This window comes from Artibeus jamaicensis, unplaced genomic scaffold (genome assembly GCF_021234435.1).
Source record: "Artibeus jamaicensis isolate MK-2021 breed Jamaican fruit bat unplaced genomic scaffold, CSHL_Jam_final scaffold_474, whole genome shotgun sequence".
Lineage (NCBI taxonomy): Eukaryota > Metazoa > Chordata > Mammalia > Chiroptera > Phyllostomidae > Artibeus > Artibeus jamaicensis.
The window spans coordinates 15,482,468-15,498,644 of NW_026522046.1; the positions used below are offsets into that span (position 1 = coordinate 15,482,468).

Sequence of the window (16,177 nt, forward strand, 5' to 3'; positions counted from 1 at the left end):
CATACAGTGCAAAGCTAAATTAAATACTTCAGAATTTAATATTATATTTATTATGATTCTTTCTAAACAGGAAAGGTTGCCAAGGACAGAATTCAAAACAGCTCTATAAAAAATATGCTTAACTTGGTACACAAATTCATATGATCTTGGATAATTTCCAGACAATGCCAATATATGCAAATAAAAATTTAAGTATATTAATTTAAATTGCATGAAAATATAATTTTCACATCACTGGGCTGATAAATGTAATGACAAACTGCCAAGTATTCCCTTATTTTAGAAAAATACAAGCTTATGTTGAAAATTATTTAATAAAAGAACTGTAAATTCAAGGTAATATTTCAGCATGAAAATGTTGATCAACAAGGCAGGGGCAAACATTCAATTATTACTTATTGTGTTCTGACATACCCTTATATTAATCAACTCATCATAAAAATGTCAGTTCTGGATATTGCCTAAATGATACAACGGCTAAGCTTATAAGGAAGCCTCAAGGTAGGATATTCTGTTCTTTAATAGAATCTGCTCCTCAGGTTCATTCTAAATTGCAAGAAAAGAAAATCATCTATATTAAACTCATATATGTTTAAATGGATTAATTTGAAAATTATGGCTCATAATATTTATAGTTCTATTTTCTAGAAACCTTTAGTTATCATTCAAAATTGTATCATTATTAATGCAATAATAAAAAGTCATATTAGCCACTAAAATCAAAAGGTTCCCATCTCAACAGTTTGCATTGTTTCTTGAAACAATTTTCAAAAAACAAATACAGCATTATTTCTTTTTAATCTAATAATGTTAACTTCCAAACTAAAACAATATAATCATAATATTTATTCACTCAGAGTACCTACTTACATGGACTTCATGAGAATTAAAGGAAATAGGATATATGAAAGGAAATAGGATAAAATAACTGCTAAATCAGTTATTTTATCTCTTAAAATACCAAGATTTTCTCTGTACCTTCTTTATAAATCTTCTTTTATAAGACTTAGCAGAAAAAAATAGGATTATGAGTGAGATTTTAATTTCTAATTGTTATTATTTGTGTAGTAGACTAACTGCTACAACAAACCACTCCAAAATTTCAGTAACTTAAAACAAAAAAATTGGTTTCTTCTGTGCTGGCCTATGTGGCTCAGCTGGTTGGAGCTTCCACACATACCTATATAAGATTCCAAGTCTGGGCATATAAGATTCAACAAATCGATGCTTCTCTCTCCCACTGATGTTTCTCTCTCTCCCTTCCTCTCTCTCTCTGAAAGCAATGAAAAAATGCCCTTGGCAAGGATATAAAAAGAAAAAGTTGATTTCTCCCCTACAGTGTAGTCCAATGCGGATGCTTCTGATTGGTTCTCCTCCATCCAACCAGCAATGTGGGAGCCCAGACGCCTCCCTTCTTGTAGTTCCATCTTTCTCTGTGTCCTGGGAGTCCTTCCTTTTCCCGCAACTGACAGGGAAAGGAAGTAGAGGATCATACTAGGCAGGATCATACATGTGGGCCAGGCCTGGAAAGAGTACTATTCCCACCTACATCCCCTTGGCCCACTCTCAGCCACAAGGCCACACTTAACTGCACGGGAATCTGAAAAATGCCTAACCATGTGCCCAGGTTATATATACATGCATGTTCTAAAGTTCTACAGCACTCACATGCACTGTAGAACTAAAGTAAATTAAATATTTTAGAATTTAAAATCATATTTATTATGAAAGCTTTTAAAAGAAGGGTAAAACCCAGGAGGTAAAAACCATAATTTTCAAAAAACAAAGTAAAATATTCAATGTAATATTTGAGACCCAAATTCTAAATTTCATGAAATAAGAAGCTCTTCATCTTTAGAAAAGTCACTTAAACCTCTCCAAACCACAATTCATCTCCAATTTAGTGAATTGGGCTGGAAAATTCGCAAAGTTCCTTCCAGATATAATCTTATAAGTAAACCAATTTGCTACAATTATGATCAACCCTGATATTGGGAGTATTAAGGGAATAATTTGCTAATAACCTATAATAACCAGATCACATTTTCTAATTAGAAGTGACAGGATTCCTATTTACTGAGCCACCATTACTGGATACATAGCTAAAAGGTTACAACTTCCTTGAGTCCTCCAGAAAAACGATAGGGGGAAAATTCCTAATCCCACCATGTTGAAAATGTTTGAGGTTTATACTTTGTGTCTGATTTTTCCTGAGCACCTTTAGTGCTCTTAAAAACTTACCAGGAAAACCCTGGTTAGTTTAGCTCAGTGGATTGAGCACTGTCCTGCAAAGCAAAGGGTTGCCAGTTTGATTCTTGGTCTAGAGCACATGCCTGGGTTGCAGGCCAGGTCCCCAATAGGGGACAGGTGAGAGGCAACCACACATTGATGTTTCTCTCCTTCTTTCTCCCTCTCTTCCCCTCTCTCAAAATAAATAAATAAAGTTTAAAAAATATTTTTTAAAAATTTACCAAGAAAAACCACACATTGATGTTTCTCTCCTTCTTTCTCCCTCTCTTCCCCTCTCTCAAAATAAATAAATAAAGTTTAAAAAATATTTTTTAAAAATTTACCAAGAAAAACAATCTCTCTTGGGTTCAGAAGAGGGAGATGAATTTTGTCTCTTTTTTACTAGTTATCTTTTCCCTCTACTTTGATTGCTTTTTCTTTACTCCTGTCTCTCCTAGTGTCTTGTTATATGGTTTTCCTAGGCAAGTTAATTTCTGAGGTAGCAAGTGGCTCCTTTTGCTTAGCTGAAGTACTAGGATAAATTATTATAAGTTACTGTATGTAGAGGAAATGAGCTGCCAACATACACTCTTGGTTTATGTTAGTATAAACTTTAAGACTTGATAAATGTGAGGATAACGGTGGAGAGTTATTAGGACCCCTGAACTCAACAACTAACTTTCAAGTTTGCGTGTGTGCATATGTAGTAGCAGAGGAAGTGACCACACACACAGCATCATTAACAGCAATGTACACTGAACAGGACACATGGACCAACTGTCTGCCCCATTCTCTGTACACATGCAACATTTATTGACACCAGAGAAACTCATATGTTGGGAAATAAAAACTTAATTGCAGAAAATTTTTGTCAGATTGAAAACTATCATTTCAGATCTGCCTTCATTTTTAGCACATCTACTTTTTACAAGCCGTAATTCCTCATCTGGTCTCTTCCTTGACTGTATTTTCAAATCAAGGAAAATCTTTGACTAATTATAAAAAGGGAATTAAAATCTATATTTTGATATCTATAGTTATTACTAAATATTCTAGTTTTTTTAATTGTACAGTATAATTTTTCAATATGCATAGAATGGTCTCTTCATGAAAGACAAGCCCAGCTCTAAATTATCATCACAAAATGAAAACCTAACATTTTGGTATCTAACCCCAAATTTTCATGATTTTAATAAAGCTAAATTCTTTCAAAGTTGTTTCATGAAGGAGTTATTCAATGATGTACTAGAAATATATATACTGAAGATACATATATACCCATTCTTTTGCAAGAACAATGTGAGACAGGTTCAAAGCCTCAAGATTGTTTATCTTTAGAAGAACAAAAATATTAATTCATTAAAACACAGCAAGAATGTGTCAGGATCTGGCAAAAGCATTTTCTGTATCCTCGTTCCTACTTCATTTTCAATATTTGGTTTTGGGACTATAAAATTTCCATTGAGAAACTACCTCCATGGAGAATTCAATTCTTACTCTTACATGCACACTGGGCTCACTCAGCCACTTCCTTACCCATCTTTAGAATATAGGGCAGGAACCACAAGAGGACGCCATTTCTACTGACTCCAAGTGGGGAGAGAGGGAGGCTGCACGCCAGTACTCATCCTTCTAAGCACAGAGCCCTGCCAAAGCCTGAATGCAAAGCCTTGCAGATCAAGCTGCAACAGAAAAACCACACTTCTGCCATGTGCAAAAAAGCTGGTGTAGGCTCTTGGGCACGAGTCTTACTGTCCCTGCTGTGAGATAGCTTAGCAAAGCTACCCTGCAGAAGTCACTTAAGCTGCCAGCAGTTGGAAAAGAAATGAGACAGGGAAACTGTTTTTCTTCTATCCTGGTCTTACTGGGATACTGTTAATGTCTTTCTGGAAGAAAACTAGAGAATTAAATCTCTTAACTAAATTTTTTGATCCAGAATTTAAAGAAACTCAAAGAGACCATCAGAAATGCTCTTTGGGCATTAGGAACCCTTATGGGCTGAACTGTGTCCCACAAAGTTCATATGCTTAAACCCTAGCCCTGTGCCGGGATTGTGATTGTATTTGCAAATAGGGTAACTAGGTCAAAGTGAGATCTTTGGGTGGGCCTTAATCCAGCCTAACTGGTGTCCTAGTAAGCAGAGGAGGTTAGAGTGCAGACACACACAGGTGAAACACTGTGAAAACACAGGGAGAAGCTACACAGCCATTGGAAAGGAGAAAGGCAGATGTCAACATTACAAACACCTTGATCTTGGACTTCTAGCCTCTGGAACTATAAGAATATGCATGATAGTTTGTTAAGGCAGTTGAGCAAACTGATACAAGAACTAACAGCTTACAAAAAGCAATAAAGTCAGGCCCTCGCTGGTGTAGCTCAGTGGATTGAGTGTGGGCTGCAAACCAAAGGGTCACCTGTTCCATTCCCAGTCAGGGCACATGCCTGGGTTACAGGTGATGTCCCCAGTGGGGGCCATGTGAGAGGCAAACATACATTGATGTTTCTCCCCCTCTCTTTCTTCCTCCCTTCCCCCTCTCTAAAATTAAATAAAATCTAAGAAAACAAAAAAGCAGTAGAAGTCAGATCGTGACCTTAGAACTGAGGTTTAGAACAGCCTCTCTCTTCAGCACATCATTCCACATGCATCTAGTTACAACTACTTGCTTTTTTGGTCTGGACGGGCCATCCCAGGATTGGTTCTAGTGGTAAACATGTGTAAGCGCCAACCTGGAGAAAATATTCTCCTACTCAATCTAAAGAACTTTCATTTTTGCTGGAAGACCAGAAACACCTTATTTAACTTCTTAATGCACGTGTCTGAATTCCACTCCTGTGCCTGCATTACCTGTGCTAGACTTCCAGAGTGGGCCCCCGAAACTTGCTGCAGACACACCATCCATCACTTCCTTGTCTGAGTGCTGCCCCCGGGCCCCTGCGCAACCGCATTCTTTGTTTCCTTCCAGTTCCTCCCACCTGGAAAGGACAGGGCTGTGGGCAATGTAAGTCCCTTCACTCAGCCAGTCAGCCACTTACCCCACAGCAAATTCAAAGTGTAAATGAGAAAATTTACCCCATTTCTAATTAGTAAGGGGGATCCTTTGCATCCAGAAAATTCCTGCAAAGCTGCTTTTTTACACACAATACAGATGACTATAGAGGCCACTTGAAATCATCACGGCATGCAGTTGGTGATGAATGAATTAAATTAGGCTTCTGGGTTTAAAATCAGTAAAATCAACTACTTACTGCTTTTATTATCAATCAGAAACTTGTTTATAAAATACTAATAATATAAATTGCTGTGCTCTTCTTTGTTAGAAAATTCAAATCTATTATTTTTCCTTATTGGTTTTTGGCACTCTTAGTTATCAAGGGAAAAAATGTATTTCTATACATAAATACAGATTTTTATAATATGCTTCAATGCTATGCTTAGAAAAACAAGTGGAAAATGAGATAACTATTCCACTTTTAATTCAGTGCTCAAGCCTCATTAGAAGGCAAAGCTATAGGAAAAAGTAAAAATCTTTTAAAAATTTCTTATAAGTTTTTTTGGTCTGTTTCAAATAATAATGGACATACTTAAAAAAGGAAGTCCAGGGGGATGGCAAGCTTTACCAAGAATAACATGCGAACAGAGAGAATTTAAAGAAATTCTTAAAACTTAAATAGGTAAATTCACCTCACACGGCTCTTGTGATATGGAGAGAGAAGAAGCTTTGCCTGGCAGAGGCTGAAAAGGGTTCCCTTGTTCAGAAAGGCTTTCTCAGGTACTGGAAGGAAAAAAACCTGGTTCATCTAGTTTGTTATTTATAGAAAATACTTAGATCTAGATTCTTCAATTAGTGGTTTTTAAGTACAAGTTGCTCATCAATGTCTGTTTGTAAGATAATTATGGTAGACTTAAGAATTTGATTTTTTAAATCAAGTAAAAAATGACACCTTAGAAAATAGAAATTTTATTTTTATCTTAAAGCAAGTTCAGTTTAGAGGTGTCTGTTTACAAACTTTCTTTATTTAATTGGCTTTCTTAATATGAAAAGTATTTCCAGAACTAATCAAAATTTCATTCTAATGAATATTCAAGAAGAAAATATGTTATCTTCCCAGTACAGTATATAGATTTTTAAATCATCCGTAGAGGTGATTATATTATTTTACATTCTTCCAAAGTCATGCGTCGTTAGTGATGTCGAGCGGGTTGTTTGCTTGCTTCTAGGCCATGATCGAAGAGGCCATCACCAGAGCGGAATCGTTCTCCGTTATGTACACGCCGTTCGCCACAAAAATCAAAGCTGATAAAGTAGAAAAAGTAAAAGAAGTTTTCACAAAAACTCACCCTGCATATATGGAATATATCTACACAGGTAAGATTCAATATCTTCCACTTATCAGTGGATACTTCATTTTTATTAAAACAAATAGAGAACCATTTTCTGCTTTATTTATCTGTTGTTTCAGTTTTAGGGCTATGCGTCTAATCTGAGGAGTATAAACGGGAAGGTATTTCAAGGCTTCAAGCAGGTCTAGCCTGGGGGTCTACTGCAATATTCCTGTACCACCATGTTTCTGTATTTTAAAGGGAGGGATAAAACTTAGATATGCTAAGATTTTTAAAAATAAAGGAATAACCTTTGGTAAAAATACCACCTTTTCCCATATTCTTCATCAGTAAACTAGATGATTATAGTATTTTCTTGAAGATGGATTTTTTCCAGCACCTGTTCCTGCTATTTGTTTTCCCTCCTTCATCTGTCTCACACCTGAGACCGCCCTCCTTCCTTACGTGCTGCAATCGCTGGTGTCCAGATGAGATGAGACGTGGGTATCTGAGTGGGTAGAGGACACAACACTGCTATTACTCCCTTTTCCTCTTTTTGTATTTGGAAGCCATTTGCTTTTATTCATTCATTCGAAAATACTTTTTACTATCTACTACATACCAAGTGTTATTCTGAATTACAACATGGATTTTCTTTTACTAAATTAATAGTTCCTAACAACAATTACCATATTAAGCAAAATTTCTAAATGTGTATGCCTAATATCACACCCTCTTGTTAATGCCCCCTCATGCCTTTTCTCAGGGCTCCGAGGCCCAGTCACTGATTTATATGATAAATAATGTACTCCATCCATTAGTGATCACTTTTAATATGCCTTGTATTCCACATTCATTATCTCTTGGTACTCCCATAACTTTTGAAGTGAGTAAGATGATTCTCATTAAGAGACAAGAAAACAACAATCAGAGAAAACAAATAGCTTTTTCAAAGATTAAACCCATGTCTTTGCCATTGAGCCACATTATTTCCACCTGATAGGAGCAGAAATAAAATAGAAGCACTAAATTTAGGTCCCATGGAGTCCATTTTTTTCCTACTGTACTTCAAGCTCTTCAAAAGAAATGTAGTAAATAAATCTAACCAGTGGTGATTAAATAGTGAATCCCTAAGGAGCAATGAGAATTTGAGGGCAGAGAAAGGGAAGAGAAGCATGCTATGCATGCTATCGTGACCGCGGATGCTTTTTCACTTCATGTGAGCATTGTACGAGGGAGCAGAGAAAAATGTTTTAGAACTTATATTCAATTGTTAATTGTTGTAAGTCATTTGTTATTTTATTATGGATACCTTAACAGGGCTTGGGGGAGCACTAATGGCAAACAAAAGTCGTGTCTATCTAGTGTCATGGAAAGTGAATCAGAGTCAGCTGTTTCCATTTTATTCTCAGCTCCATTGGTAATGAGGAGAGAGACTCACTGAGGAGATCACCAGTGTGCCAGTCCTTTTCTGGTAGAATGAGTTTAGTTATGTTTAACTTACTTCACGGAGAAGGCGTGAAGATTAATTGATACTTAGGAAGCACTGTTGTTACTGATAGTTTAAAAACAATAATAACATTAATAGTCAGATTCATGTCTCATGTAGCTCTATCAAACCTGCTCTCAAGATGAATTATGATCTGTTGCAAGATGACTCATGCTGAAGGATATTATACTTTGGAAGAGAAGATAATGAGAAGTTATTAATGAATGTTTCTATTCTTTTATAACTACTAATTGCTGGAGTATGACAGCTCTATATAAGAACTTAGAGAAGACAAAGCTTCTAGAGGAAGAAAGGGAAATAGAAAAGGCAATCTAGACTTTTAAATTTCTTTGTGACTGGTTAGGTTCTTTGCTCTGTAGAACCTGCTCTTTGGCTAACAAGGCTGTTGCATTGATGACATGACTTGCCTCTGTTGCAAATAATTAAAGCATCCTCCCCAAAGCCATTGCTGGAACGATGGTGAAACCAGTGTTGATAATGGTATGTGTGCAGTCTTAGTAGAATGGCTTCTTTTCCCCCAGGTTATTCCAAGGTGAATTAAGGTACAAAATATAAGAAGAGGAAAGGTGAAGTGTTATCTTTAGCATCTGGATATCTCTTACAGGAAGTACAGAGTGGCAGTTATAGCAGGCATTAGTTAGCCAAAGGCAATAGATACAGAAAGTGAGTCACACAAGGGCCTGGAAGAGGAACTCCCTTGTTCTGTTGGCGCTGTCCCAAAACCAAGATTTTCCTTCTATTCACCGTGTAGATAGAATTTAAGAAACTTCTATCCTGTCAAAAATTTATTCAGGTATATATTTCAACAAATAGTCACATAGCAGGTGCGACTGGAAAATCGCATGGCAAATATTTAAAACATAAGACTCTTTTTCTTTTACCTGTAAATAATTCATCTTTGGTCTTCCCAGATATATTTTATCTCATCCCGTGCAATCATTTAGTCTCTCTTCAGTTAACTATCTAATCAAATTCATTAGCTTTCTTCCCCCCGAAAGGGGGATTTTCTTCTCCCCCTGGTCTGGTTTCAACTTCCACAGGACTCACATGGACCCAGTGCCCAAAGGGGACAGTGGGCATGTGAGGAAAGAATCCCCTTTTGAAGTCAGGTGCAGGTTGATGCAGCTGCTGATTGCATGGTTAGTGGAACTTGAGATCAGCTCTGTTGGCTTGAGCAGAGCCAATGATGGGCCCATTTATGTGACATATTAGATGACTCAAGGGCACCTATATGAGTTTGCCATACTTCCTCATGGTGTAGATGCTTCTTTGTATATACAGCAACCACCCCTATGACTCAAGTTGCCCCAACTTAGAGCCACGCTCTGATATCTCTCTCTTTGCTGGAACGCTGACTTGTGAACCCAGTCTCCTTCTGAGTCTTACTCTAGAAATCCTCTCTATTCCACCAGAAACTAGAAATAGTCTTAGCCCTCTCTCCAGCTTGCTAGGTTATTCTACCATTTCTCTTCCCCTTTTCTTCATGCATCAGAATCCCCAGATCCTCTGGACAAAAAGAGGTTCTACAGTGAAGATGGGTGGTTTGTGCCTCTATTCATACATTTATCAAACATATGTTCCAGACACTATTCTAGGTAGTACTATATATATACCTGTTCCTGAGAAAATATCTGACATTATTAATTTAAACTTCAGGGTAAATATTTGACTATATCTTCTAGGCGATATTTTCAATTTCAACTAAGTTTTAACTGTGCAGTGAAAAGCCGATACTAATTAAAAGAATGATGTAAGAGAAAACAGAGAAGGTGGCACTTTGGAAATAGAAGTCCTTGCCACCAAAAGTAGCAAAATAGTAGCTAGTTGTTCACCAAACTGTTTTTCCCCTAATACATGCAACTAGAATATATTTCGGCCTCCCTTATAGTTATGTGAGGCTTATGGCTGAATAATGGCCAATGGAATGTGGACAGAAATAACAGATGCCACATCAGGCCTGGCCTGTACACCCCACTTACAGGGCTCTCCCTAGCCACTGACTAAGGGATAAGGCAGTGAAACTAAAGAAGCCACAGCACGAAAGAAGCTTGGATCCCTGAATGACCACATGGAAGGTCATCCATTGAACACCCACATGAGCGAAATTGTCTTTGATCACTGAGATTTGGGGGTTGCTTGTTAAATCAGGTAGCTTTAATCTAACTAATGCACTGCCTTACATCACAACAAGTAATCAGCTTACTACCCCTTCTACAATGTACACAAGGAATTCTTGTGAACTCGGTGACTGAATACTCTCCCATATGCCAGCAATTCCATTCTCAGAAACACTGAGTTAGTGCACATTCTCTTCTACTTCACATTCACTCATCCTTCTGTAGACAACTATGGGTGGACGCTCTTATATTCACGTGTTTGTACCCACCCAAAAAATAATATTTCAGGAGAGACACTGATGCCCCATAAAAGATATAATACCACTGGGTAGTTTTCATTGCAGCAAGAGAAACTGAAGCTATAGTAGAAATTTCTAAACTAGAGAGTTCATCTAAATAGTCATAGTCTCTATAACATCATAGAGATATAATATTATATCTGTAATAACAGATGAAGGTCAAAATATCTGTACCTCAAAGATCTTGGATGAGAAGTCAACCTATCAAAGTTTTCCTGGATAAGTAGCTATTATCATTAAAACTTGGAGACTAACACATTTAATTCTCCCAGCAGGGGCTGGCAGACAAATCTCCAACCCAGAAACTCGGCCAAACTCCGGGTCACCTTCATCAAGCCTAGATAGCATTGAATTCATTACTCCTTGGTCACGTGACAGTGCGATGAGCCCAGCAATAGCTGGCAGAGGCCGCAGCGCTGAGCAGAAAGAGAAACTCACTCCTGAAAGAGGTCCCCCCGGCAGTGTGTTCTCACTAGCCAGCCGCCAATTCATTTACCCTCGTCAGGAATTTTCACATGAAAAGCAGATTCAAAGGGGAAAAGGCTATAAAAATAAATTCACTTTTAAATGTGTAAGCCCAAACTATGTTAATTTTTTAATTAAGTAGACTGGCTAAATTAGTGATTTATTATGAGAAAAAAACCCACTTCAGGTAAGCACCAGGACTATGTTGTCCTTATAACCTCTGTGAGAGTGAGGAGGGAGGGTTAAAATTCAAATCTGCCTTGTGAGACAACCACGCTTGTACATTCCCAGAAACTTACCGTGCATCCTTTGCCATTTGGGGAATATGGCAAGACCCACTAAAATCTTAAATCCATCTTATAATAGAGCTGTATTGCATTATGTTTCATGGAGAAAAAATTACTGAATTTTTAGTACTGTAGCTATTCATTTTTCTTATTTAAGGAAAAATCCAGTTTGATTCATGCAGAGTAGTCAGGGTATATAAAACAAATAATAATTTACCAGCCCCAGAATTATTATGTTTTCATTTATAAAGATTTTGCTTGAGATTTCTATTCATATATTCCAATGAAATAATGCAATTCTGTATAATACTTATTCTTGCATGGTTGTATTTTAATAATAATAAAGTAATACAATAAGCATATCCTGTCTCCTCCTGATGAAAATGTCAAGATTTATTGGCAAAATAAATAAATATTCAGTAATGGATTTGTGGTTAGTAATGTTTAATAGAAAAGTTTTCTGGATAAGATATCAATTACTTTAACACTTAGGTGGATAGAGTCATATTTTGTCTTTCCAATGTAATTTAACTCCCAAGAGTGAATTTGTATGTTCAGAGAAATAATATATTGTTTTAAAATAGACCTTTAAAAATTGCTTTTCACTGAAATTTATAACCTTGTTCTTGTTCAGTCATCAGTTACCAGTAAGGCTAATACATTCTTATGCTCTCTAAAAGATGAAGTTAAAATTTCTCATTTTATTCTTTCTTCTTTAAAATATTATAATTTTATCATGATCAAGAGTTTTCAAAATCAGACTGTTTTCCCCCTTATACGTTGCTTTCTCAAATGGAAGAGGTTATAAAATTAAGGAAACTACATCCCTAATATTATTATGAAAATGTTAGAGCCAGATTGGTTATAAAGATAATAAATCATCTCATATTTGCACCACAGAATTCTTGTTAAAAACAGAGGATCATTCCCAAAGTAACAAAACCCTTCATATATGGAGTTGAAGTTTCTATTGCTAAACTATTAAAGAGTTGGTCTTCTCAATGGGAAACACGGTGTTCTGGCACCGCTCCATCTTACGAAAATAAACACTCCTCAGTGAGCAGTTCACTCATCCTTTGCAGTAGCCGGTCACAGCGCTGTTTGCCTCTGGTCCCCATCATCTCACGTTTCTCACCTTTGATCGATTTCCTCCTTGCCTCGGCCCTCGAGGCAGTCAACGGGGTCCGCCGATGTACCTGTAACGGATGAAGGGGGATGGGACAGGAGGCGCGAAGAATGGCAGCAAGACAAAAGATTCTGATCAAGCTGCAAATTTTATTTCAAAATGGAGGGAGTTATATAGAGGAGGGCAGTGGAGGAAGTGCAGTGGATAGGTGGCTTCAAGCGTGCTCTAGCCTGCGATTGGCCGGGGGGTGCATGGCGGGGCGCGTGATCAAGGCACTGATTGGTGTGCCACCCGCATGTCCAGGAGGGGGAGTTCCATGGCTCCTAACCGCAGCATCCTGTTATTCAGGCGCAACCTTCAGGTCGGATTGTATCAGCCTGTTTCAGGCTTATCCCAGCCCCCAACATCTCCTCCCTTATTTTTATTTTTAAGGTGAGGAGTGGACATTAACCGGCTAGGGGAGGCAGAGGTCTGGCTCCTCCTGAGCTCGTCCCGAGCTCTGAAGCACCCTTTTCGGAGGAGAGGGTTGGGGTGCTGACCTCTATGCAAGCCGACTTGCCTTTTTATTGCTTTGAGGGCGAGGAGAATGTAGATAGGGTAGACTTTAACCGGCTGGGGGAGGCAGAGGCCTGACTCCTCCTGGGCTCATTCTGAGCTTGGGTACCTTTTGGGAGGAGAGGAGTTGGGTACCAACCTCTTTGCAAGTCAGCTTACCTCTCAGGAGACTCGAAGTGGCCGTATGTACAGGCCTCTCCTTGCAGTGCTTTGCCTTGCACCCAGCGGTGTCTATCACAGCTACTTGGCTGTGAAGCATACCTTCGAGGGATATGCTGCTCCCGCAGGAGGGGAACCTGGCAGGAATCGTGGGCTAGCACCCCAGCGGCTGCACGGCTCAGAGTCCGCTCTATGTTTCAGCATTTCTAATTGTTGATAGTGTACCTGAATAGGTCTTCCTAGTACACTGTTAAGTTGGTCTTTGACTAAGTTAGTTATACGTCTAAGAATCCAGGGGGCAAAGGAGAGGATGAGGGTGACAGAAACTAAAGGTCCTAAGAGGGGAAGGGGGTAGGGGAGAATTCCGTTAAGTCCACCCCAAAGGGTGTGTTCGGAAAGTTCTTTTCCTTTACAGATGCAGGGTTGTCCAAATAGGGCGAGGCAGGGGTTTTGGGGTGGTCCTTCTCGTCCTCCGTCTGTCTTTAGGTATGGGAGTGTTCTGAGTAGTATAATGATGTTTATTCAGTGCGTTCTGTTTCCTGTAATAGAAAGGAGAGGAGAAGTCCCTCAGGGAGTATGGCTTATCCCTGGGTTTGATTAGATGCCAGAGCAGAGGCGAACATAGTCACAGAGCTCTCCTTGGCGATAGGGGCGGATGGCATTTTGGCAAGCGGGGTTGGCATTTTCATAAGCTAAGTGTTTAACGAAAGCGTTTTTACTTTCGCCCGCCAAAGAGCCTCTCAGCTAATTCCTGTAAACGACTTATAAAATCACTGTATGGCTCATCTGGGCCTTGTCTTGTTTTGCAAGAGAAGTGGTTGCGGTACCTTTTTTGTGGAAGGCGCCTCCATGCTTTAAGACCCGCGGACTGGATTTGGGTTAAAAGTCCGGGGGGAAATTGAGCTTGTCTCTCATTGCTTTGATAGGGGCGGAGCCAAGAAACTTAAGGATGGTCCAATTTTTAGAGGAGGATTTTCGCATATTGCGCTGGACAAACTGTTTAGCGGTGTCTTCATATTCGCTTTTCCAAAGAATAAAGTCACCTCCGCTCAGCGCTGCCTTTGCTAGAAAGAACCAATCATTGGGCGGAGCCAGCGCTCACTAAGATTTTCAATTAGGGCAAGGGAAAAGGGAGCTGTGGGCCCGTAGTGTGTTACAGCAGCTTTGACTTTTTCTAGTGTTTTAAGACCAAGTTTTTTATATGTGTGAAAATAAGCTTGGGGGGTCGTAGTGTCTCTTGTACTGGGCTGTGCTTCGTCTTATCAGAACGGAGCTGTCAGAGTCTTCGGGGTCCTCACTGTCAGGAAGGGGGGTAGCTGCAGCCGCAGCTGAACTGTCTACGTTCTCGGTCTTATCTGGGCGAGTCTGGGATCTAGTAACAGGGAATGCTAAAGTTTCGTGGGGAGGGGGACTGATCGTAAGAGCGGAGAGTTCATTGGCAATGGTTTTGATATCTCGGATGAAAGAGAGGGTTTCCTGAAGGAAAGGCTTTGGAAACGGAGTGAGTGCGGTGGTGGCCGCCAGCGGCAAAGCAGTGGGTGCCTTGCATGCCGCGGGCGGAATGGCGGAAGCGCTATGCACCGGAGGCAAAATAGCGGCGGCGGGTGCGCAAGGGGTACTATAAGGAGGCGGTTTAAATGGCGGAAGGACTGCCGCCACGAGTGGTGGCCAGTCAGGATTATTGTAGCGAGCGGCCTCCTACTCTAACTCTGCCTGTTCAGAGGGGTCTAACTGGTCGCCGGGGTCCTGGGAATTGGGGGGTGGAGCAGAGGAATAGAACTCCTGAAGGGGAGGGTACAGAGAAGGGACTTGAGGGTCTGCATCTATTCGGATGGAGACAGAAGGGCAAATTGAAGAGACAGAAGGGCAAATTGAAGGTGCTCGTGAGGGGGGTCGCGAAAGCGAGTCAGCATGAACATCGGGAAGGCCGTGGACTGAGGGGGCCTTGGAGGGGGCCGGGGAGTGACTGCGGAGAATTTCTTGCCCCTCTTTGCAAAGGTGCTCTATGTCAGGGGAATTATTGTGGTTTTTAAGGATGTCTGTTATGAGGTTATAATAGTCAAAGGCAGTTATAGGGATAGTCTCGGGGCCAAAAACCTTATAATAGTCATTTAGACAGTTGCCTACACGGCGCCAGACGCGGGAGTCAATGCTACCCTCCTGAGGAAACCATGGGCAGATTTTAAAAACGAAAGTGAAAAAGGAATTCAAATCTTTTTTACGAACTCTTATCTTGCGCACCTTGAGAGACTCTTTTAATTGAGCGACGAACGAATCATGTTGTGAGCATGCCTGTCCCATGGCTGGGTCTTACCTTTTGAAATGCCGCTGTCGGGGAACGGGGGTCGTCAGGGAATGCCGGCGCGCGGTTGAGTAGTCGCGGTGAGCCGGGCAAAACGCTGCGATCGAGGGGGACAGCGGTCCGCACAGGCGATCAGCGGGGCCCCACGTTGGGCACCAGTTGCCTCGGCCCGCGAGGCAGTCAACGGGGTCCGCCGATGTACCTGTAACGGATGAAGGGGGATGGGACAGGGGGCGCGAAGAATGGCAGCAAGACAAAGGATTCTGATCAAGCTGCAAATTTATTTCAAAATGGAGGGAGTTATATAGAGAGGGCAGTGGAGGAAGTGCAGTGGATAGGTGGCTTCAAGCGTGCTCTAGCCTGCGATTGGCCGGGGGGTGCATGGCGGGCGCGTGATCAAGGCACTGATTGGTGTGCCACCCGCATGTCCAGGAGGGGGAGTTCCATGGCTCCTAACCGCAGCATCCTGTTATTCAGGCGCAACCTTCAGGTCGGATTGTATCAACCTGTTTCAGGCTTATCCCAGCCCCCAACACCTCCTGGACCTCCCTGGCACTGTCATGCATCCTGCTTCACATGTTTTCTTTTGTGATCTGACTTAAGACAGGCAGGGTTGTGTTTTGAAAATACAAGTCAATAATCCAAAAATAAGTTGAAGTAATATAAATTTTAATGTAGCCTCTCAAGAACAATCAATGGATTGGGGCAAAGAGCAGTTGAAATGAGATACATGCAGGAAGCAGGTATCACAGATACCTGTATTCAGAATGCTCAGTAAAACCTTGGAATACACACACACATACACAC

General features: G+C 40.3%; 1 protein-coding gene across 1 annotated transcript in view; it reads left to right on the forward strand.

Annotated features, from left to right (window-relative positions):
* SPATA16 (spermatogenesis associated 16) overlaps positions 1 to 16,177 on the forward strand; it is a 191,173-nt gene that overhangs the window by 130,421 nt on the left and 44,575 nt on the right. Inside the window, exon 5 of the mRNA XM_037137462.2 lies at positions 6,449 to 6,596. Within this exon, the coding sequence (XP_036993357.2) occupies positions 6,449 to 6,596 (148 nt within the window). The remainder of the gene's footprint in view (positions 1 to 6,448; positions 6,597 to 16,177) is intronic.